General features: G+C 37.4%; 1 protein-coding gene across 3 annotated transcripts in view; it reads right to left on the reverse strand.

Annotated features, from left to right (window-relative positions):
- GRIP1 (glutamate receptor interacting protein 1) overlaps positions 1-25,032 on the reverse strand; it is a 318,436-nt gene extending 293,404 nt beyond the window's left edge. For all 3 annotated transcript variants that reach the window (XM_011929263.1, XM_011929262.1, XM_011929261.1), the window contains exon 1: positions 24,632-25,032. In XM_011929263.1, the coding sequence (XP_011784653.1) occupies positions 24,632-24,686 (55 nt within the window). In that variant the 5' untranslated portion in view covers positions 24,687-25,032. The remainder of the gene's footprint in view (positions 1-24,631) is intronic.
- Between the last annotated feature and the right edge of the window lie 241 nt (positions 25,033-25,273).

The following is a 25,273-nucleotide window of genomic DNA, read 5'->3' on the forward strand; positions in this document are numbered from 1 at the left end:
GAGACTCCGCCTCAAAAAAAAAAAAAAAAGAAAAAAAAACACGAAATGACTAAAAAAACCCCAAATCAAACCAAACCAAAACTATTCAAGATGAACTTGCAAATAAAAGGTAAAATAAAGTATCTAAGTTAATACAATCTGTGCCAAAAATATGATAAGGAAAACAAATATAGGTCAAGTCCTACAGTAGAGGCTTGTAGAAAGGATTTTGGAAAGGGTAAAAAAGGAAGGAAAATTTTGTGAAAACGAAACACTATATGCAAAATCGTGGAAGTTGAATGTGGAATGTTTCTTGGTCCCTGGTTAAGTATCAGAGCACTAAGAAAAGAGGAGTTAGGAGTAGTGGGAGAGCAAAATGTGCTTTATAAATTGACATGGAACCAAGCTATGCTGGTATGTAAATGCCAGGAAGAGAAGTTGAACTTGATTTCTAAATAACAGCAGCAGGACAAAGATGTGATAAGCAAGGTGGTAGCATTTACTGGAAGGAGGAGAGCAGGACTGTGGGGTCCTCAGACATTTGGGGAGGTGATGAGAGTGGTTAAGATATGACATGAGGATGTCTGTGCCATTATGTACAATGAAAATGGAAAGAGATGTTTTGAAGGTAGAATTCATAAGGAACAGATTGCGTTAGCCACTGGGGATAAATAAGAGGGAAAATTTAAACAGTTTAAGTCTGGGAGGCTGGTGCCACTAAAGCAATGGTGAAAATTAGAAAAGGCATTCCCCTAGGAATAAAGAAAAGAAATCTAACTCAGTCATGCTGTTTTTTACATTCTTATTTTATTTGCATTACCTCTTTAAAATATTGTAAGCAGGAACATGAAGAAGACATGAGATGCCTAAATACTCATCAAGATTTCACAAACGTATATCTTTTGTTAAAATTGTATCAGATATTTTTAAAGAAACAAAATGATGCAGATACTACTCTCAATCAACTTGTCCAACTCATATCCCTCCCCATTCCCCCAAGAGGCAACCACTATCCCCAAACGGGGGCTGTTATCCTCCTGCTGTGTACTTTTATGCTTTTCTCACATTTGGATGTTCTTATAATATACAGTATTGCTTTGTGTGCTTTAACAATTCATATAAAATCATGCTGCACATCTTTCTGTTTTGTTTTAAAGACTTTTTGATGGTGGCTTTAGGTTCTCAGCAAAATTGAGAGGAGGGTACCGAGATTTCCCATATGCCTCCTGCCCTCCCACATGCGCAGCCTCCCCCACTATCAATATCCCATACCAGTGTGGTACCTTTGTCACAGCTGAATCTACACTGATGCCCCATTATCACCCAAAGTCCACAGTTTACATTAGGGCTCACTCTTAACTACTTTTCATTCTAGGAGTTTGGACAAATATATAATGACACTTATCCACCATGCATTAATATTTTTTGCAGTTTTTTTGTACTTTTATGCTTTGAACATGTATACATGTTAATACAAGGAGAGCTAGTGTATTGATATGTCATATTTGAGGGAAATTAGATATAGTGAAGGTCAGGTGAAGAACTGGAACTGTAAGTATTGATTTGAGGCCTATAAACATACAGGGAATAATTGAACTCTGAGTATAAATTTGTTCTCCAGGCATCCAACAGACTTTGAGGTTTTTGAGAGCAATGAGCCTGTCTCATTTATCTGTGAAAGCTGCATTGTGCCAGTCATGGTATGATACTCAATAAATGATAGTCAAATGAATAAATGAACAACTTTTTCTCCTTCTGTAGAATATGCAACACAGCTTGGAAACTGGCAGCCACAGGCAAAATTTGAACTATAAGTGAATTTTGTTTGGCAACAGTGTATTTTTTTAAATAGAATAAACCTTATAAGATTGGGAGATTTCCCATTAAAAAAAAAAAAAAACAGATCCTGTGCTTTATTGCAAAATATAAATATCTGACAATACTTGGCTTGTACTTCAGCCTGGCAATAATCAAGGTGAGTAGCTGCAGCCCTCCTTAAACAGACTGTAAGTTTCCAGCGTGACACTACAACTTCCCAGTGCCTCTCTGACACCAAGACCAATGGTCTCTTACCACGGATTATTGCTTGCACTGTTGTTTTTCTTAAGGTAGGGCATATTTCACTGTATCATAGCTCCTAAGAAAGAGGGAAAAAATTAAAATGAACTGAAAGGTCCCAGTGCTTCATGCAAAACTGGAAAGAACATATTTCTTTGCAAAAGTAAAGGCTGTATTCTTTGGTGTTTAATATGCAAACAGTGTATCTAGGTCATGGGGGATGGCACTTATTTATTAATTAAATAAATATTAAATGCCTGGCTCTTGTAGGTATTTCTGTTTGCAAGCCAACCTCCTCTTCTCAGATACTTTTAAGGAATGCAGTATTTACATGAACTTTAAAGAAAATGAACTTTCTCTTTGGCTTTTTAGTATTTAGTCTCACTTGGTTTTTATCCCAATAGAAAATTCTCTCTAATAACCTGGAAACCTTGCTAATCTCAATTTTCTCTACTACATTGATCCAGTAGAACCAGCCATAATTCTGGTGTAACTTACTATCAGCAAATATTTCTAAAAATTGAAATCAGTTTGATTTTGATGTAAATAAGAAAAAAAAATGGGAGCAATTCATTTTAACTGTAACTCTAGGATTGCCAGTTATTAATCTCCAGTTATTCTAGGGAATTAATCAAAAGGTTAGATTTGCCTCATCAAATTGTCACCTTTAAATGATGTAAGACAGCTCTCTAAATGACAATTTCTCAATCAAAGATAATCATCAGCAAGGGTCCTGAAAGGAAGATGATGATGATAAGTAGTTGTTAGCCTGTACTGAAGGAGGACCCCTACACCTCCCTGGCCCCGCCCCACTCGCCGCCGCGCCACTGCCCAAGTGAGGTTGAACCCCTTCTGACTTTGGGATGGGAAGGTAGTGGCTTTAGCACCCAGTCCTCATAACTAGACATAATAGAGCGTCAAAAAAGGTGGTGAGGACTGGCTGGCTTTATGTCTCAAGTAGGGTGTCCTTCTGTCCGAAAATGAGCCTCTATTCAAACTTTAGTCCAATCATCAGCTTAGATGAAATAGATCTTTCAGGTCTGTCACATTAACAGAAGTTTATTTTTATTGAAAACATGGTCTTCTGTTAGAAAGTAATGTTATTAGACTTAAAAGTAGGGGACATCTGGACCCTTGCTGGAGAAGCAGATTCTAAAAGCTACATCATCCCTTATCCCATGTTTGTATGAATTCAGACACTTAATTCCCAGCCTTAATGGGTTTCCTTTCCACTGCATTTTAAAGCTATTCCCCCACATCTAGCATGAACCTAATGGCCATGAAAATGTATGATTCTTCCTAGATGGATAAGAGAGAAACAACAGACAAAGCACGATGGCCGTAATGTCTCGAAGGAGACAGGAGGGATTCTATTCTAGGAGATTTTAAAGTTTGCTCTTAAATGTCTGAAAAAGTCATGGTTTAAGAATTTAACTTAAATTTGGGTTCTTACAGAAACATAAAACGTATTTTAAATTTTATTAGTCAGTAGTTTATAGTTTTCTCATACCCTAAGAAGGTAAGTTCTCCCTGATAAACCCTTAAGGGGGAATTCTCTACGTTGAAAGTGTACTTATTAGTGAAAGTAATGGTACGAAATCATTTCAAAAGTTAATAAACACAAACATATAAGAATATTTATACAACTGACTTGTTAATGCAAAAAAACCTCTGAAAAATGAAGACAAAAGAAATCAATAAGAATGATACAAATGATACACAAGATTCTTGCTACTATTAATTAGCAAATTACTTTGAGAACTTAATGCAACCTACGCTAACCATAGGTCTGGGATGAGGACTCTCTTTGCAGCTAGAAAAGATCCTTGTAAATGTGAAGAAATGCCTAGTAAGTAAAGTACGGTAGTCATTAAAATTGTAGTCTTGTATTCTTGTAATCCATTCTTTTGGGGAGCATCCTTTTAGGGGCATGACTGCATGTGGATATGATAAGCAACCAACTTAAAATCCTTCATCTAGCTGAGGCAGGAGAATGGTGTGAACATGGGAGGCAGAGCTTGTAGTGAGCCAAGATCACTACACTGCACTCCAGCCTGGGTGACAGAGCGAGACTCCATCTCAAAAAATAAAAAAAGAAAAAAAAGAAAAAAAGAAAAATCCTTTGGCTAAAAAGCAGCTCCTGGCCAGGCATGGTGCCTCATGCCTGTAATCCCAGTATTTTGGGAGGCCAAGGCAGGAGGACTGTTTCAGCCCAGGAGTTTGAGACCTGGGCAACACAGGGAGATCCTGTCTCTAAAAATAAAAATAAGATAAAATAAAATAAAATAGCCAGATGTGGTGGCATGCACCTGCGGTCCCAACTACCTGGGAGGCTGAGTGGGGAAGATTGCTTGAGCCTGGGAAGTCGAGACTTCAGTAAGCCGTGATCATGCCACTGCACTCCCGTGTGAGCAACAGAGTGAGATCTTGTCTCAAAAACAGCAACAACAACAAAAAACCATAAAAGGATAAAAATAAAAAGCAGCTCCTGAGCTCCTTGCCTTGCTTACCCTGCTCTAGCAATACTGTCCCCCGTGATGATCCTTACATGCCAAGTTCATTCCTGCTGCATGGCTTTTGTACTTGCTCTTCTCTCTGTGTAGAATACTCTACCCCAGATGGTCATGGGGCTTTCACGTCTTGGCTCAAGTATCATCTAATCAGAGGCTGTTCCTGACTACTTCATTTCAAATAGCGCTTTCCCCCTCACTCTGTAACCCCATACCCCATGTTAACTTTCTGCGTAACACTGAGTGTGCATTTATTTGAATATTTATTGTTTTACTCTGCCATTAGAAGTGAAGCTCCAGGGATGCAGAGACAAGGCCCATTTTATTTGCTGCTGTGTAAACCCCCACCACCCAGAGTGTTATTTCACACATAGGTGCTCAATAAATATTTGTGAATGCATAAATGAAACTCTCGTTATGCATTCCTTTTTGCAAACAACTTTGCTCTATTTGTTTCATAATAAAATACTTAAAAGTTACATTTCCACATGCATTAATACAGTGTCACATAATCCTTCAGGATGTGAATATTAATGTGTTTCCATTTTATAAGCTCCTAAAAAACAATATATGCACCGGTCTCTGTATTGATTCTAATTTAATATAAACTCTATATGTACACAATCTAATAGAACAATTCTTTTACATTTAAAATTGCTGTTCATTCTGACAGTGCATTTTGTATGTTTTCTAAACATGGACATTTTGAAGATATATTTTTTGAAGGGCCCAGTTTTGTACCGTATACTCACTGATGACTCAATAACTATTAACTCTTGGTGAATTGTTGCCATGCAATTCTCTTGTAAACTCTCTGTAGTAGAAAAGAAAAAGGAGTTCTACCTTGCTTTTAGACCACAAAAATGGTCTTATATAGTATAAACTCCCAAAATGCATAGAGTTAACACACAGGTTCAACACACAAAATAAACAAAGGGTTGTTTTTCTATTAAAATGATTCTATTTGCTGTACCAAACAGCATCAAAATAAATCAATGTTCATGCTTCTTTAGAGAGAAAAACTAAAGTATCTATTGTTTTCTATGATTCTCATGTTGATGCCTAAACGCATAAAATGCGACGGCCTCAGCCCAACTATTCTCTGGTGAACTGTTAGCTGTCTCTGAAGTAAGGAATCAATATTGTGTTCACGTCAGAATTTTTGACTATCTTCAAAACCTTAATTTGGCTATTAAAATGGTCTATAAAATTCATACTCTGAAAGAATAGCTAAATATTAAATATCAAAATCAATATCATATCTCTTATTGTAATAATGCATCTACATGTTCAAATGAATGACTGTATCTTAGTACTAGAATACTTATCAGATTGTTCTTATGTCATGGGTGAACATCCAATGCTGTTTGAGGCACCGAGGAAAAATGATTAAATTAATGAATTATTCTCTAATTGATATTTAAATCAAGAACTTATCCATCAGCTAACAACAAAGTATCAATTAGTTATTATTAATAAAGGTCTGTTAAACAAGATTTGTATTGTATAATTATAACTTTTTAAACATTTATATTTCATGAAACCATAAGACTACCTAATAACTGTACAAAATTTTACAAAGCAATTTCACATACACATTTCTCATAACCCATTTTCAGCCCACTGTTTCATATGGCAGCACATAACCTATTTCTGCTGTATGAAGTGATGTTTGAAAAGAAGGCTAAGTTATTAGTTTGTCAATTTGCTTTTATTTAGATATTTATATTTATATTATTGATTGCCTGCTATGTGCTAGGTGTTGAGGATACTGAGAGGAATAGGACATGGGCTACGCCCATTAGAGTAGTGGCTGTTTATGCATAGCATCCAAGAAATTTGTGTGCATAAGTTTATATGTGTGTATATATTTATGTATATATGTATACATATGTATTACATGTATACAAATATATATTATACAAATATATCATCTTATCTCTCTAGGATATAGTTATACTCTGAACACATAAATATTGCAGTTGGAATGAATGTTATCATTTTAGGAAAATAAAAGCATAATATACAGATAAATAATGGCTTTCCTGGAAACGACAGAAACATGCTTAAGTTCCCAGCTGTGATGCACCTAGAAATTGAGAAGTACTTGAAAAAAATGGCTCCTGGACAGTAATCTGAAAGTAGAACTGTCCTTCAGATTAGGAAGCAACTTCCATTGCCAATTTGAGAAATTCCAGGAAGAGCTTCCTATGCTGAATATCGACTGGCCGAAGAGTGTACAGTTCTTCCTTGGGAGGTTTATGCCATCTGAAGTTTCCAGTGAAAAAGGCCAAGTCTTTGGAGGACCAACACAATTAAAATCCCTAGGAGTTAATTTCTCAAGAAAGGGACTACTTCCATCAAACAACAGAAAGCTGGTTCCGAAAGCAAGATTGTATGAAAATGAAAGCTTGGTTAGAGTTTGCCAAAAAAAAAAAAAAAAAAAAAAAAAAGGGGTGGGGGGAGATAGGAAAAAAAAAAAAACAACAACAACATACTTACTACTATTTTCAATTTGACGTGGGGAAAGTCCTGTCTAGAGAATTCAGCATAATCTTTTTCAAAACCTCAGAGGGCTTCCATATGAATATTAAACACCTTATAACACATATTTTACCCTTGGTATTATCTAAAATTTCCCTGGAGTTATAGGAAAGATCAAATAAATTATACATTTTTCTTTTCCTCAAGCAAATAATTTTCTGAGTTTTTGTCTAGTTTTACATTTAGCATTACTGTAGTATCATCTCAAGCCTGTACAATGGCCAGTATTCTATTTTTATAGTTATCAACCCATTCTTCTTTCCAACTCTATCCTTAAGACATTTTAAGCCAAATGATTAATTCATCCAGAAAAGTCTTTGGCACTTAATCTAATCATTTCAAGATTTCACGGTACACCATTTGGAATGGTAAAGTTTTGGCCAGAAATGATTTATATAGAACAAAGGTCTTTTCCTTCTCACACATAACATTGTAGCCATTCCCACCCTGGGAATGGAGTGAATGTGAGAGAATGGAGCCCTATTATTCTAAAGTATCCATACTCCTGTGCATGTAGAATGATATTAACTGTGTACCAACCTTGGAAGAATTAAGAAAATAATCAATCAAAGCATTTTCAGTGTTCTGTGGTTCAGATGAGGAACCCAGATTGAGAAAGACTGATATTTACTCCATTCAAAATGCCCTTCTAGAGAGGTTTTCCCTCTAACTGTGGCTAATATCTACGAATCCTGACTGCCCCCTTGTTATTTTCCCAGTTCATTGCCTGCTGTAGTTAAAAATTCTGCTTCTTTCCTCTCCTTCCCCTCAAGTTTCTCTCTCCACTTCCCCATTCTACACCCCTGGCCCTCAAAAGTCTATACAAGTTAAACACAGTATGGTGGAAATCACGCCTAAACTGTTTAACTTCACATCTTTTCATAGTATCATATTCCCTTGAGGGCAAAAAAGGGGACTCTAATACATTTCTGCTAGCAGCTGATGAGTCAAGATTCTTGTTCATATTATACAATTTCTCCAAAGGGAAGCATAGAAGCAAACCTTCCTTTGGATGACTGGGTGAATTATTTCATGATGCATTTTCCATATTTTGTGGTATACAAGCCCGTCCCTTCCTAGGATTCGATAAGAACCACTTTAAAAAATTTCTATTGTTTACCTACATATTGAAAAAGATCTCATGAAAATAACCTCTTCCTACCAGAATACTTGATATTCTATCCTGTTTCTCTTCATAAAAACAAAGCAATGGTAAGCCTGAACCACTCAATCTAATCTCTTGCATTAAGGAGCTAGTTTTCCACTGTTGATTACTGCTCTACCCTTCCTTATCTCACTGAGACGAGGTTAGACATTTTGTCGTGTTCATTGATCTTTTCTGCCTTTGATTCCATAAACAGGAACCATCTATGAGTCAAGCTGTACAATCTTGGATTAAAGCCCAGGCTATCAATGCTTTTTCAAAGGGTGTGCCATAATACTACTGTCAGAATCAGTTTGGATAAGAATGCTTGTTTGACAGATCAAATTCTAATTCTAAATGGTATAGCATCCCCTTTCTCATTAACCTTTATCACAGCAACTTGATAATGTTCTGAGATCAATTGGAATTATGCCCGCAAGCTCTACCAAATTGAAAGATGACTATCATCCTTTATGCCATTGTTTTGTTATGAAGTTGTATTGATTATTGTCATAAAGAGCTTAGCATAGATACAATAATGATAAAATGCTTATATTTTGTGAACATTCTCTAATGTATAAATGAAAAAGTGAACCTCTTCCCAAAAGTTTACTTATTCATCTATAGGGGTGGAAGGTACATTGTGTAGAGAATTTAACTTGCCAGGCTTCAGGCTTCTCAGGAAGAAGCTGTATTCAAAAGTAGAGTGTATGAAGGTCATCTGCCTCTTTCACCATCTGGGGGGCCAATCAGTAATAGCTGCCTTTTAAATGTTATGAGTTCAAATCATCTCTTTTTGCTTCACGACACAGAGCTTAATGGTTTGATAGAATTGACTTGAAATGATTTGATAGATTCAAAATGCAGACATCTCTGCACTTTGGAAGTATGTGTGGGGTGGGTGAAGGAGTCCAATTCAACTACAGACATGTCTGTAGTTTATTTCTTTGCAGAAGTGAGTGGGGAGACTCTGTCTAGGCAAGAACTTGTTAGGCTCCTAAATTTTTGTAACAAAGTGAAAATTTGCCTTCTACACATCTGAACTCTAAAGCATGTGTATCTAATTTTGTAAACAATACCAGAGAATACTGGCACAGGAGGCAATTCTCAAAATTCACTGTGACATTTTCCCTTTGCACCTGCCAAGTGTGCACTTGAAACAGCTTGCACTTGAAAGCCACTGTCTAAGGATCTAAGAACGGCTGGTGCATCTATGCTCCAACCTGTGTTGAGATAAATGAATGCTTTCCAAAGTCTGGTTTCTGCAGTGTTAGCGCTACTTGAAGAAAGGTCCTATCACCAAATAAATTGGGAAAATACTGAGTTAAACAAAATTAATGGGATTTATTTTCTATCAAACTTCTAAGGGTCTTTAATATGCTAATATGGTTTTGAATCTACAAAAGGGAGATTACATATTTTTTTGCATTTCCAAGATAATTTAACTCGAACCCATTTCTGATAGAGTGACTATTAACATCTAGCAGAGTTAGTTTTATGAAGAACAAAGGTTGGGAAACGCTGAGCTAGAGCTCCAAAAATCAATATGCTCAGACTCTACTACCTGCATTTCCTGAAGAAATTATTTCCCTGCATTATGACATCATATTGTGTCCTTGGCAAGTCCTTTTGTAGCAAGTCAACAGAGAGAGTTTTAAAAATAACTTCATCTTTTTCCCATACCATAATTATAGTCTCTAACATACACTAGATAAACATTCATAGTATATATTCCTTCTAGAATTTGTTACCAGGTATGATTATCTCTCCAGGTTCACTAATGGGCAATGAGATTTGTAAAGACAGTAAGAGCTTCCCCTGCCTAACCCTCAATGCTAGAGAACTAAAATGTGCCTTAATATAACAAGAAACATTCTGGGTTGCTGAAAAATTTTCTTCCTAAATAATATTTTGTGTCTTTTATATTATAATTGGGTATCTTGATGTTTAGCTTCCTTATCATTAAGCTGGGTTAATAAATTTCACCTTAATAATTGTGGTGAAGAATGTAAGGTATGAAAATTTAATTGACATCGTTACATAATATACCCAGTTCACTATCTCAGTTAGGATAAGCATGAAATAAATGGTAGCTATTGTTATTAGTAATGTTAATATTACTTTTGTTTTGTTTTTTTTCTTTTTAATGTTAATGGTATAGGAGAGTAAAAGATAAAAAGTAAAAGTTTTCTTCCTCCATTCTTTCTCTCCCTCATTCCCCTTCCTCAACAGGACTTTTTTTTTTTTTCTTTTTACTGCTTCAGTTTCCAAACTTCTGAAAATGCCAAAATAAATGTTGCAATTTCTTGGCTTACTAGGTTTTCTTTTTTTCTTTTTTTTTTTTTTTCTTTTTAGACAGGGTCTTGCTGTGTCACCCAGGCTACAGTGCAGTAGGGCGATCACTGCTCACCAGTGTAGTCTTGACCTCCCTGGGTGAAGAGAACCTCCCACCTCAGTCTCCCAGGTAGCTGGCATGCACCATTACATCTGGCTAATTTTGTAATTTTGTGTAGAGACAAGGTCTTGCCATGTTGCCTGGGCTTGTCCTGAACTGTTCTCAAGCACTCCCCCCATTGCAGCCTCCCAAAATGCTGAGATTATTAAGTGTGAGCTAACACACCCAGCCAAAATAAACTTTTTATTACAATATAGCATACACAAAGAAAAGCACACAATTCAACAACGAACAACTAGACGAGTTTTCAGAAAGTGAACATACCCATATAATCACAACTTAGAATAAGAAAAAGCACAGCTCTGGTATCCCCGTAAGTGTGCGTGTCCTCCCTGAAGTAAACCATTATCCTGACTTCTACCCTCATAGAGAGATTTGGAATGGTTTTGAGTCCTGTCATAAATGACATCATATACATTTTTCCTGTTTAGCTTCTTTGACTCAACATTATGTTTGTGACAATCATTCATTTTATTGCATGGCAGAGTGGTGCATAGTATGCCAATAATTACCACATATATTTATCCATTCTACTGTTAAGGGATATTTGGGTTGTTTCCAGTTTTGTGCTATTACAAACAGTGCTGCTAGGACCATTCTTGTACAAGTCTTTTGAGTCATGTAGCATGCATTTCTGTTGGGTATAAAACTAGGAGTGGGACTGCTGGACCATAAGATATGCATACGTTCTGTTGCAGATACTACCAGTTTTCCAAAAGTAGTATCTGCAACAGAACGTATGCATATCATATGGTCCAACTTTTCATACTGTCAGTCTTTTTAATTGTAGTCTTTTTTTCTTACCATGTCAACTTCACATGGTGTTTTACAACATATTCTATATACGTTAACGCAGTTAGCAGCCCTATAATTCCCTGCACTTGTCTTTCCTCCACAAACGTAAAGCTAGTCAGGTATGTAACTATCTTTATATTGTAAAAATTTATGTTAATAACATTTATGTTCCCTTCCTAGTTATAACTGAGTTTTATGCTTTCTCTGTACAGATAGAATGTAAAATTTTAAATATGAATCACGATTATAAAATGATGATTATGTACATATTTTTCATTGGAGAATCAAAAATGTAATGGAATCCCTAAAGCAGGAGATGCATTCTATGTTCCTAAATCTGTGCTACTCAATGGAGAATCTACCAAGTATAAAGGTCAAGTTCATTTGCCAAAAGTTTTTCAAAAACATGACACATTTTACATTGCTTCATATTTGGATTTTTACCTTCTTGTCCAACTTTTGTCCCCCTTAGGATTTCTTTTTGCCTTTCTTTTTCTTGTTGACAAAAGAAAAATTATATCTTTATCATTAATTGTATACATTATTAAAATTCTATCATATTATGATTAACTAGTCATTATTAAGAAATCCACATTCTTCATCAGGCCTTCTGCCTTGACTCTGATGATTGGTTCTCATTTGCATTGACTGTACTCTACTATATAACTGCCATTCTGGGATATCACTCCAATGTACTCTTAAATTAGATCCACAGCTTCTAGACTTTAATGCTTTCCTCTCTCCTAGATTACTTCTGTATATATTTTTGCTTAAGTATAATCTCCAGTCATTTTTTTTCTGAAAGCATGTGTTAGATTTAAATTTTCTGAATCATTGCATACCTAAAAATGTATTTATTTTATGCTCACCCTTGATAGACATTTTTAGGTTTGAAGCATTTATTCTCAAATATTAAAAGCTTTTTTTTTTAAATCTGGTATTGATAAAAATCTGACACAAAGTTGATTCTAATTCCTTTATAGGAAACCTATTTTTATTTCTCTTGAGAAGTTCTTAGGATCGTCTCTCTTTCCATGATGTCCTGGAAGAGGATTCGTTTATGTCTTTGTTTAGTAATTTTGCTTAGAGCTCAAAGGGCCCTTTCAATCTGAAAACATGTTTGAATTTGGAGAATTTACACCGATCATTTCCATTATAATTTCTTTCCCTTTGTCTCCTGTGTTCTCCAAATTATTTTTAGGTTGATGTCGTATCTATCCAATTGATCTTCTATATACCTATGTTTTTCAACTATTTGCCTTAACTTTGTCAACTGTTTCTTTTAGTGAATATTAACTTTAGCAGTCATAGTTTTTTATATTCTGTGAATTCCGTATATTTCTCTTTTGCTCCCTTGTCATTATAGATGGCCATGTTTTGTGTGATACCTTCTTGAATGCAATATTTACTTGAATGCTTCTGAGGCCACTCATTAGAATTTTTAAAAATCTCTCTTTTGTTCTTGAATCACCTTTTCTTTCTTCAGGTCAGTTGTTAGTCCAAAAAATGTCAATGACCCCTAGTTATCAGTTTACATTTATTAATAAAGAACTAGGTTGCCTAAGATAAGTAGCTGGTGTGAGTTATAGCACTATGTTTTCTTAACCACTTTTTCCCCAGGATAACAGGGCAGCATCACTGGCAGACTTCACCCAAGGCCTCGGGTGGGGGACAGGCAGCAGGGCGAGCAGGCAGTACACTAGGCTATTCCTCAACTCCACACCAAAATGGGGAGGGCTTTCTTGGGGGGTCATCACTACAGATCCATGAATTTCTTAAGAGATTGGCTTTCTAATTTTAGATTAGGGAACGATAGGGAAGGTGATGAAGGTGAAGGAGGTGTTTAACTTTCTCAGCTGTTCCATCCTTCAAAAAGTCATCTTGTTCTCTGCCTCTTTCCTCTGCCTGCTTTACAAAAACAACCCAAGTTTGAAGCCTGTCTATGGTTCCATGGCCAGGAAGTGTGGCTCCTCCCTCTACTTTTCTTGTATTTGCTCTGGATTGTAATGTCTGCTTGGTTTATCCACTTTCCATCTTCCAGACATTTCTGAAAATCTCATGTTTCTTGATACTCTTTTCTCCTATTTTTAGAACTACACTTTTTACTTATGCTGATATTTGGGATGTAGCTGAGGCAAAAGTTTGTGGTCAGTGTGCCTTGAGTCACTAATCCTGATATAGATTTTAACATTTCGAATGCATATATTTAAAATAAACAAATAAATAGCATCTATATAACATATCACAAGGAATTAATCAGTCTTGGAAACTATCTTTAGTCTGATACTTTCTGAGTCTTCATAGCTTGTAAACCAAATGTATCAACAAACCATTTAGAAAAACAAAGGCAATTAATGAAATTCATTTTTGATCTGTATGAGGTCACCTAGCTTTATAGATTAAGAAAGACTCAATTCAATCAGAAACCCTGTGGGGTCCTAGATATTCCCCAGATTGAATTCAACTGGGAATTCTGTCATGTAGAATTTAACAATAGTTTGTCCTTCAGCCTCCAGCTGCCTGGTGCTGTTTCTGGTCCCCTGCCAGTATTTTCCTCCAGACAGCCTTGAGCAGGCTTTGGGAGGAGGAGGGGAAGGAGGAAGGTACGGAACACCCCTCTAGTTAAAAGGGAAATTGGGAAATCAGCAGATGTTAGAGGATACTAAAGACGCTCAGAAAAGGCTGAGTGCAAGAGTAGCTCATGCCTGTAATCTCAGCACCTTGGGAGGCCAAGGTGGGAGGACAGCCTGAGCCCAGGAGTTCAAGATCAGCCTGGGCAAACATAAGGACATAGGGAGACCTCATCGCTACCAAAAAAATAAAAATAAAAATTGAAAAAAGAAGAAGAAGAATACCAGTGTGGTGGGGTCCTAGCTACTTGGGAGTGCGGGGAGTGGCAGGGAGGCTGCCAAGACGGGAGGATTGCTCGGGCCTGGGAGGCTGAGGCTTCTGTAGGCCAAGATTGCAACACTGCACTCCAGCCTGGGCAACAGAGAGACCCTGTCTCAAAACAAATAAGCAAACAATATAAAGATCCTCAGAATATTCCTGGAACTTTTTTTCCTTGCGTGATGTAAAAAATCAAGAACTCTGATGAAAAGGAAAGGCATTATCTGAAACACTCCAAGCCCAAAACAAATGTGTGGGATTGGTTAAGCCAGGAGATCTTTAAAAATTAACATCATTTGGCTGGGCATGGTGGCTCATGCCTGTAATCCCAGCACTTTGGAAGGTCAAGGAGGGCAGATCACTCGAGGTCAGGAGTTTGAGACCATCCTGGCCAAAATACAAAAAATTAGCCGGTGCCTGTAATCCCAGCTACTCAGGAGATTGAGGCAAGAGAATCGCTTGAACCCGGGAGATAGAGGCTGCAGTGAGCCTAGATCGCGCCACTGCACTCCAGCCTGGGTGACAGAGTGAGACTCTGTCTCAACAAACAAATAAATAAATAAATACTAACATTATCCATTCAATAGATACTTACTGGGTATTTTCTTTGCACCAAATACTTCGTACTTGCCAGTGACATAATGATAAGTAAAGCATGGATACTAATTTTTAAGGAATTCATAGTCTGATGGTTGTATATAGATAAACATAGAATTATCATCAAATTTAGAAAGCATAATGAAAGCCATCTATACAGGTTTATGAATACACAGAGCAGGAGTACCTATTCAGTGGTGTGCTGGTAAATGTTTAACAAGCTGCTTTGTCAGGGATAAGGGCATGCCCTGATTTATAGCATTCACCAGTTTCTCTGGTGTAAATACTCCCACTATGGCCATTTTCAATCTGCCAATTTGATGTCATTGAATGTGGAGTTGCTAAGAGATGTGTGGCACACCATTATAGAGTAGCTCTCCCACATAGACACAATAGACTTTGAGAGCATGGAACATAAAATATAGTAATGATTAGAAAGTGATGAATTGTTAGTATTCATTACCTCTGTTTTAATATCAATATCAATGAAAATTTATATAATTTTAAATAATTGTGTTTAAAAGCTAGTTTAAAAAATTCTTTAACATTCAACAACTGGCTCCATAGAAGACTTCAACCAATGAAGTCTACTCTTCATTGTGGGCTAGGGCAACAGACTTTCTGCACCTTACAAACAAGGGTGGACTCCTTTGCATAAGTAGATCTATGTCTATTAGCATTGGAAGAAGAAAAGTAACAGAAGAGAAGAGAGAGCAATGAGAAGACTGGAGATGCTCAGAACATTGCACCTTATATCAGCAGGAAACTTTATAACCCTGCCTTTCAACTATTCTCTCCATACAAAAACCTTCTGCATAAAGGGAGAAGAAAGGGAGAAATCAGTTAGCCCTTAGCTCCCTAAATAGTAAGGACAGAAAAATCACATGAAAATTATAATATTAATTTCCATCCCCATGGAACATTCCTTCCAGTCTATGCTGATGTGGATTGCCAAGGAGGGCAGAGTCGAGGACTTAACAAAATGATCCACTGGAAATCCTACGTTAACAGTGGCACTCATAACTTCACACAGGGCTGCGGGCTCAGATATGCAGGGGTGTTCAAACAGTTCTGTGGAATGCGAGCAACTCAGGAGTGGACTCAGCAAATGGTTGAGTCAACTGTCATTTTTAAACCATGTCTTCAAAACTCTCACCAAAATGTCTACACACAAATGCGCTATATCCTGTATCAGGCCTCTTTTGATTGCAAATAACAGAAAGATCTGGCTTTAATGGGCTTAGGTATTAAAGACATTTAACGGCTAACTTAATTGAAGAAGTCTAGGGGAGAGCTCCCTTAAGGTAGTTCTTGACCAGAGGCTGAAGTGATGACACTCAGATATGGTGTCTCTTTATCTTTTGGATCCACTACCATTTTCAAACAGACTCTGCCCTCAAAGTCACAGGAAGGCTATAGCAGTTATATATATAGCCCTTATATCTGCTCAGCTGCTCCCTTCCAGCAGCTGAGTAAAATTCCTGGGCTGTCTCTGGCTGAAACATGTCTAATTGTGGCATCTCTATGAAGCTGCCAATAGATTAGGTCCATGGCTCCCAAACTCAGCTAACACAGTAAAGTCACCTGGGGAATGTGTTAAAATTCCAAAGAACAGGCCACACTTCCAGGCAATTAAATCACAATCTCCGGGGTTGAATCCAGGCAACACTATTTTCTTAAGGTCACGAGGTAATTCCAATGCAGAGAAAAATTTAGAAACCCCTGGATTGGGTGCTCATAAAAACAGGAGATTTTAGAGTCATCTTCTGATTTACTAAGAAAGTCAAGTTTGATTAATTTCCTTAATGCCCACCTCAAAGTCTTTCTTCCTATACTTTCTTGTCTCTGTGACAGGAGTGTCCCTCTTGCTCACCCTAGCTGGCTGCCATCTGTATCCTGGTCTCACACTCACCCTGTCTTGCCTGGTTCTAGAGTTCATCCCTCTTCTAGTTTGCATCTTGAAATGTTGCCTCCCTACTGGTTCTATCCTTTTAAAAAATGCTCAGATTTCTCCCATCCTATAATAGCCTTCCTTATCCCCTTTGGCCCCACCCTCCACCCCCACGGGCTGCTGCCCATCTATAGCCTAACCTTCACCTTCAAACCTTCTTAGAAGAGTGGTCTGCCCTTGTTGCCTTTAATGCAGAGAATTCTTATAATCTGGTTTGGACATCAATACTCTGTGAAAACTGTTCTCTCAAAGGTCAGCAATGACCCACTTACAAAACAGAAAGGCTGCTTCTCGCCTCTCCTTCTCTCATCTTTGCTTTGGTTTTTGGATATTATGGTATCCAAATGCTGCTTCTCTCACTGTTTCTCTCTCTGCCACATCTATTAGCTTAAGAAAGCCTTGGGAAAAATGTGTGGGATGTGTATCCTAAACACATTTCTCAGAAAATACGTATCAGAAGACTTGAAAGTGAAGATACATGAAAGCAACAATGTAAAGCACAAAATAAATTCTTTAAAGACAATACAGTATCACGTACTAGACTGAAAACTGGGAAACAAACTAGAGATATATAATCCACATAAGGAAATACTACAGAGACAGTAACAGTTTCCTATGACAAGCGTGTGCTAATGTGCACAAATGGGCAGAATATTAGCAAGAAGATGTAAGAGAAAATATGTATTACATGTATAGTATAACTTCAACTTATTAAAAAGCATAATAATAATTTGTAAATCAATTTGTTTCCTTCCACTGGTTTCCATTATTATGATGACAACATACCTTTAGTGATATTTAGTTTTACCTTTTCTCCTGATTCATCTGTTTTGAAAATGAATAGAAATTTCCTTAGTACAAATGTAACTTACTGTATTCTTCATATATTCAGCTATTTAATAATCTAGTTGGAATTATTAGTAAGAAGTTCTTTTTCATTTTCTAATACCCCAAGCTTTGTCTGAATTTAGGTCGTCACCATTGACTGAGACATCCAAGACCACTGTTTTTACCGCTTTTTGTAATGGCAAGGTCAAAGTTTCCTTGGTTTGAAGGGTGCAGTAACATCCTTTAAGGAGCTACATGTAATAAATATCTGGGTGCATTTTTTTTTGGATATATGTGATACTGAAACTTAAATAATTGTTTTAAAAATCTGTAAATAATATTTTCTTCTGTATATTTAATAAAGCAGCAGCAGTTACTAATTTTAAATTTAACATAATTCTCATGTATATGGGCAAAATAATAGTAAGAAACTAAAAGAGAGAAAAAGACGGGATCCAAACACTGACTGCTTGCCTATTCCTAGAAAATAGTACTTTGCCTCCTCTCGAATAGTGGGAAGTTATCAGATTATATTTTTTGCCAGAATAAAGTGAATTTACTAAGATAAGAATTTCAAATAAATCAACTGTAGTAGAAAATTAAATCATTTTGTTAGAGCTAACATGAGTATGAAACAGTTTTCACAAGTAATTTTTAATTTACAGATTAAGAAACTAAGATTTAGTGTGGGAAATTCAATTTTTTTGTTTGTTTTTGCTACACAAGGAAAAACAGGAAAGCTAGGAAAGGCTGACACATCTTCTGATTTCTAAGTCTATTCTATTTCCCCTACCATAAGGAATGCTGAGAGATTAGTGAGGTGTTGCATTGGTCAATTTCTCTTTATTATTCTAGATGGGCAGGTCTGTGGTTTCTATCCCTTTCTAGAATAGAAAAAACAATGGCAAAAATGAAACATTGGGGTTCCTCCTGTCCTCCAGACTTTGTGATCTTAGGAATGATTCTTTTTTTTTGAGACGGAGTCTTGCTCTGTCTCCCGGGCTGGAGTGCAGTGGCCGGATCTCAGCTCACTGCAAGCTCCGCCTCCCGGGTTTATGCCATTCTCCTGCCTCAGCCTCCCGAGTAGCTGGGACTACAGGCCGCCCGCCACTTCGCCCAGCTAGTTTTTTGTATTTTTTTTTAGTAGAGACGGGGTTTCACCATGTTAGCCAGGATGGTCTCGATCTCCTGACCTCGTGATCCGCCCGTCGCGCCCGGCCAGGAATGATTCTTAACTTCTCGGAACCTCTTCTTTTTCATCTGTATGACAGGGATAACGATGATAGTATTGCAAGACTTAAATGAGTTAGTATATGTAAAATGTTTAGAAAAGTACCTGGCAGAAAGTAAGTGCTCAATAAACGTTAGCTATCCTTATTTCCATTCTTCCTCCTAAACATTTCCCAAAAGTATATAAGTTAATAGATTAGAATGCCTATCCTACATTGGCCTTCCTTTTCCTAGTAATGAACCAGATATTTCTTCCTAACCTGCCACAATCATATAAGAAGGGTATAGACTCCTACTTGTTCATAGGGGGTCATATGAGGCATAGCCAAACATTCCCTCTGGAGGATGGGTACCTCCTGGAAGGAGGTAAAGTACTCCAGCAACCAATTCCCATTCGGAAAACAGGGGAGAAATAAATGTACTGTTATGATAAGTCTAACCAGTTACATAAAAGAAAAGCTTCAGTCCACTGGAGAGTAAAGTGGTCCAAGCCACTGTTCAATGTAAACCCCCTCAAAGCAGTGGACTAGAAGCACAGCAAGAAATCCATCACAATCCTGACCATGAGCAGCACTTGTGCGAGAACAAGACCTGCCTGGGACCCAGATGTAGCACTCTCCTGTTCAAGTGGCATCTCTCTATTTGTGACAGAAATATGCCCCACGCCCTAGCAACAGATGAAACTCCAATAAAACAAGGCAGACTTAACTTTGTGAAATATCTAGTAAGTGCATATTATTTTTAAAAGTTGATAGGCTAGAAAGATAAATATGTTAAATGCACTAGCTGTGATGGTATGAAATGAAGGGGTGGAGGCAAAGGAGAAAGAACATGTTTACAGGTGAGATTTGGAAAGGGGTGGAAAGTTAATGAGGTGGAGAATATAGTTAAGTTGTTCCAGATGGCAGGATCTGACAGAGAAGGTCAATGACGGTTAGCAGAAGGGATGAGGATGGGGAGACAGGAGAAATGAGATCCAGCAGAGAGAGCATTCTCAACCCAGATGATTATCAATTCTGAATCATATCACAGAGTGGATGAGGAACCATTAGAGAAGATTGCTGAAGGAGCCACAAGGCTAGACACAGACAGATGGGAAAGAGCAGAGCAACCAGAACTGAAAATCCAAGGCCATCAGCAAAGGAGCCACCATGTTCAGAACACTGACACTGAGCTCTGTGATGGATTCAGAATTCCTTAGATTAAAAGATTCTGCAGATGAGAAAAGATGGGAAATATTTTTCGTCTTCCATTAAGACAAAACATTTAAATGTGTTTCTTTAATTAAGATTACACTTAGGAAATTAGTTTCTAAATAGAAGAACTTTTAAACACAGGATGAGTGTCAGAGTTTAAAGGGATTTATACGTCACCTGAATAATCCACTAAAAGTTTATCAGACAAACTTTACGATTGTTCTTGTTGGAGAGAATTGAGAATAAGTTTGCTGGTTGTCTGGGATGGCTGAGTTTCAGTTCTCTCTGGAAACAAGTCCTAGACGAATGTCTGACCTTCCCTTTCAAGCATAATGATTCCATGATTGGGGCAAATGTAGGGAACAATGACTGAAAAAAATGAGTGTGAGTGTGATCACAACCCAGCCTCTTATTCTTGCTCAGTGCCAGTGGAGAGCAACACCCATCCATGCCCAGGCAGCAGAAAAGGAGAAAAGATACTGAGGTTGGGAGGAGAAATCAGGAAGAAGAGAGGGAGGGTGAAAGAAAACAGAATGCACAGCAGGGAGCAGTTCCCTGCCAGCCACAGATGTCTCACTCAGACACCCCATTGGGATGAAGGTCAATGGGGCTGCTTATAGTTTGTTAGTGGGAAAGGGACAGGGAGAGTTAATTCTATTTTAGGCCATATGTGTATTTGGGAAGAGAGAGAAAGTGAAGATAAGTAGAAAATAAAATGACACTTAGGCCAGCTATGATAAAAAATGTTGAAGTCTATACTAAAGTGAAGGCAGAGATTTCCAACATGAGCTTTGAGCCAGTAGAGAGAAGACAGAGAGAGAGGGTGGGTGGCAGCAAAACAATGAAAGGTGTCCAGAGTCATGCTCCCTGTGGAAGGTCAGTAAATATTAATTGGCTGATGTTGGCGTTAGTAGGCAGAGTGAAGCTTGTGAAAGAAAAATGCCATTGCCAGTGGAGCACGAAAGTTCAGATCTCTGAGCTGGAAACAGCAGCACCTGAGCAAGCAGCAGAGTCACACCCAGTATCACCACAGAAAGTGATTCTCTGCATATGAGGCCAACCTGTCTCAAGGAAGAGTAATCACACAATCATGACAAGAGAAAAAGAACAAAGTCTACAAGAGCCATGAAAATATCTCCACTTCTCTGAGAACATACTCCCTTCTCCTGAGGTATGGTAGCCCCTAGCTGAGAAACCAGGGCTGTCCCAGGTAAACATCTGTGAAGGCAGATGCCAAGAAGCCTAGATTTACCTACTCCAGAAAATCATATTGTCAGATGTCTCTGGAAACCTCAGAAAATGTTATTTTGGGATTTGGCTCTAAGGTTAGGTCATCGGTAGACTCTCATTCTGGAGGAAGAAAAGAAGAACAGCATTGTTTCTTTAGATTTCAATAGTAGATGGGAAAGGGAATGCTTTTGACGGTGCTTGGTGTTTCCGTGAACCAAAGGTCCTCTCATAATGGCAGGCAGGGGCCTTTTGGGTAAAGGTTATTTTCTTGCTCTTGTTCTACATTGGTAGGTACCTGATAAGGCAAAATGATTGAAATAGCAGCTTGAAACGTTAATAAGAAAATGACTCAATTCCCAAGTCAGAGAAGTGCTAAGTTCACCTAAAATATATTCTACTATAATACTGTGGGTCAGTGTCTATGTGGCATGATCCAAGGACTTGTCTAGAAATATATGGTTTATATATCTTTTAAAATTACATCTGACCTAAAGAAAAAATATTTATTGTTCAATAACATATTGATTTTAAAAATGCTTCTTACACCAGCCCAGAATTCTAAGTGCAAAAAGGTCAGTGTCAGGCACACAGTAGGTACTTAATCTATATTTGTTAAATATATATTAGATATATGAAGAATATAAGAATCAAGTAAAAATATCAAGAATGTGAGTGTTTGTAGAAAATTGTTTCCCTTTTATTCCATCATTTGTTCCTTAAGAAAATTAAGAAGAAATCGCAATTGTCATATTGCTTTTTCTTGTGGGTGATATCAACCACAAATAGCAAGGTAGTTTTGCAGTCATGAAACAAACTTCCCCCTGCTAAGATCTGGGTAAGGTTTTAGCCAAAAGAGGTCTAACAAAGCTCTCGAAGCACTTCCTAAGAGCTCACAAAAGATTCAAAGGCCCTATTACTTTCAACTAGACAAATCCAATTCATTTTAACAAACAGTTCCGAAGTGCCTACTAAGTGTAAGGCCTTGTGCTAAATGTCTGGAAGAGGGAGTGTTAGATGGAGCCCTCAATAGGTATAAAGAAATATGTATGCTTGGGAGTTGAGGGTGAGGGTGTGGGAGTTGTGTGAATAGGGAGAAGGGGACAAGAAACTTCAAGTGTACATCCACCCCGTCCCCAAGAACACTCCTGACCCTGGAAGAAAGGTCATTTTAATATCGTAATTACATATGTTTCCTGGTTTTATTATTACAGCTCAAGAAAACAGCACCACAAGTATGGGTGGGGTGCTAGAACTCAATGAATCCACTTTGGAACAAGAAGCATGGTGGAACTTGAACTTCATTGGAGAAGACTGGAGCAGATGGCAAGGCAAGGTACCATGTTACTCAGGTGCATTCCTGTAAGTATTTGGACAGCCAGTCAAACACAAAGAAGAGCCCAACTATGGCAAATTGATTCTGCATAGAGATTTTATTTTATTGATCAACTGGCAGTCTTAAGTTAAATACCAAATAGAGCAGATATAAAGATTTTGGAAAAAAGTGTGAGGTAGCAACTCCAAAGCAGGTACTGATACTTTCCTCAATTATCTAGATTTCTAGCAACTATATTAATAAACACTTAAATCTCCTTTCAGTGCAGGAGATCAATGATTCCATAAAATTCAGAAAACTGGGGAAGTAAAAAATATTTGTAAGAAGTATAAATTGCTTGGATTCAATCTCTTCCTAGTACGTAGGACTTATAAAAGAACTGATATAGATAAATAGAAAATAATGATTGTTTCATGTTTATGATGTAAGAAGAGCACTAAATTCTCAACATCAAGATAAGTAAATGCCAAAATTAGGTCACAAAAGAACTTTTCAGAATAAGAGGCCTGCCTTTAACAGTCTTAGCTAAAACCATAACAGAAAGGATAGTCTCTTAGTCATGATTTACAAACAGAAATTGTACCTTTGTACCAACTGTAGAGGATAAAGTCAAAACAGAATTTACAGCCTTGGGCTAACAGCCTAATTTAAAATGGATAATCTTCCCCATATTTCCCCCAAAGTACCTTTTAAAGGACTCACTCTGCTATCCAAACAAGTTGCAAATGCATTCGGGAAGTTGGTCTGTAGTATTTATTCTCTTTCCTGTTATTGACTTAAGATCTATTTCTCACTATTTGCTTTGTGCTCATTCTTCTGCCAAATAAAATATTAATTGCATTTTTAGCTGCACTGCTGGTGATCAAAGAACTCTGATATGTCAAGCTAAACTGATAGAAATAGCATCCATTAACATATTTATAGGTTCGGAGCTTCTAGAACATAATTATATCCATTAATTAATTACTCAACAGTACTCTATATTACAGGCTGAAAAAGAAAGGCATTTGCAACGAAATACATTTACTCGGAATGAAGTTTTTTTTTAAATAATAAATTTTCTCTAAGGAAGGTTCTATCTAAAGGAAATAAGGCAAGAGAGCTCACATATCTATATGGACACAAGACAAGATTTTTAAGGCATCCATTTACTAACTTTTCAATAGAATGCTCACAAAGTAAATGAGATGGTACATCAGGAATGGTTCAAATACAATAATGCCTTAAATATTATAGAGAAATTTAATTACTATTTTAGAGTTCTAAGAGTGACAATCTGAAGCTAGTAATTCTTGATAAGATTCCGAGCAATGATTTTTACTTTCAAATAAACTTCTAATATTACATAGGACCAAAGTATTTGGAATTACATACTTTTCTGGACATGCAATTCTAACACATAAAGAAATTAAAGCTGTCCAGGGAAAAAGATGTTGGAAATTAATAGAACAAACAATTATTCTGTGGATCCACCAGCTGTGCGAGTCCTGGATCTGCCAGCTGCATTTAGTATACGTATCATAAAAAGGACAGTAACACACACTTGACTTCTCTTGACCAGTTAATCAGCATGCAAAATGATGGTTTCCCACAATAACTTCAGCACCGGACCCAAACACATTCTTTTTTCAGCAAAGAATGAAGTCATTAAAAAAAAAAAAAAAATCACACAAGCTGCTTTCATGATTTCAGCACGAACCCAACCAGGATGTAAGGACAGAAAGCAAAGCCGAGTCTACCTCTACATATGTATCTGTACATATTTCACTGAGTTCTTTGTTGCTTGACAATAAATTGTAAAGGCAGTCATATTTGAAAGTAAAAACCATTAAACTGTGTTTATAGAATACTGCAACAGACTCACTGAGGGAATAACAAGGAAAGCACGATACCTTTAGTAAGTCGCCTCAGAATTTGACAACGGCATTTAAAAGAGACAGCTATCATTCTTGCTCACTGCTTTCTGTGGCAAAGTGTACTCAGGGCTCTGCTCTGGTGGCTGCAGCAGCAGCAGCATATGAATTCCTTGCGCACATACCAGGAGAAAGGTAGTCCCAGTGGGGAGTGACAAAGCTTAATTCCTCTTGGCTGATGCAGAGGTCCGCTACATGTCATCTGGTAAATCTGTGTCATTCACTACTACCACCACCCCTGCCCGCCACAGCCTCCTCCCCCTTCACAATCACAATGGCTTAGAAAGTAATGCCGTTTCGATAGCAACAAAGCACCAAATTGTACAAAGCAGGGACGATGCTGGGAGAGGAACCATTCCATAAATCTAACACCAAGCACTGAGCAGTGCATTCTGTTTAAGGCAAAAGGCTACGTATCCAGTCAGTTCAGCCACCATCAGCCCCTTTCCTTCTCAGCATCAAGTCAGTGTCCTTTATATGTCTCATTTAATGGGAAATGCAAGTGAAATGCTTGCACTCTTACTTTAGGAAGAAATGCATGGATCATATACTATGTTCTTTAAACAACAACAAAAAGAAAAAAAAAAAGGAAAGAAAAAGAGGGAGGGCCATTTATATTTG

The sequence above is a fragment of the Colobus angolensis genome, unplaced genomic scaffold (genome assembly GCF_000951035.1).
Source record: "Colobus angolensis palliatus isolate OR3802 unplaced genomic scaffold, Cang.pa_1.0 Scaffold80, whole genome shotgun sequence".
NCBI lineage: Eukaryota > Metazoa > Chordata > Mammalia > Primates > Cercopithecidae > Colobus > Colobus angolensis.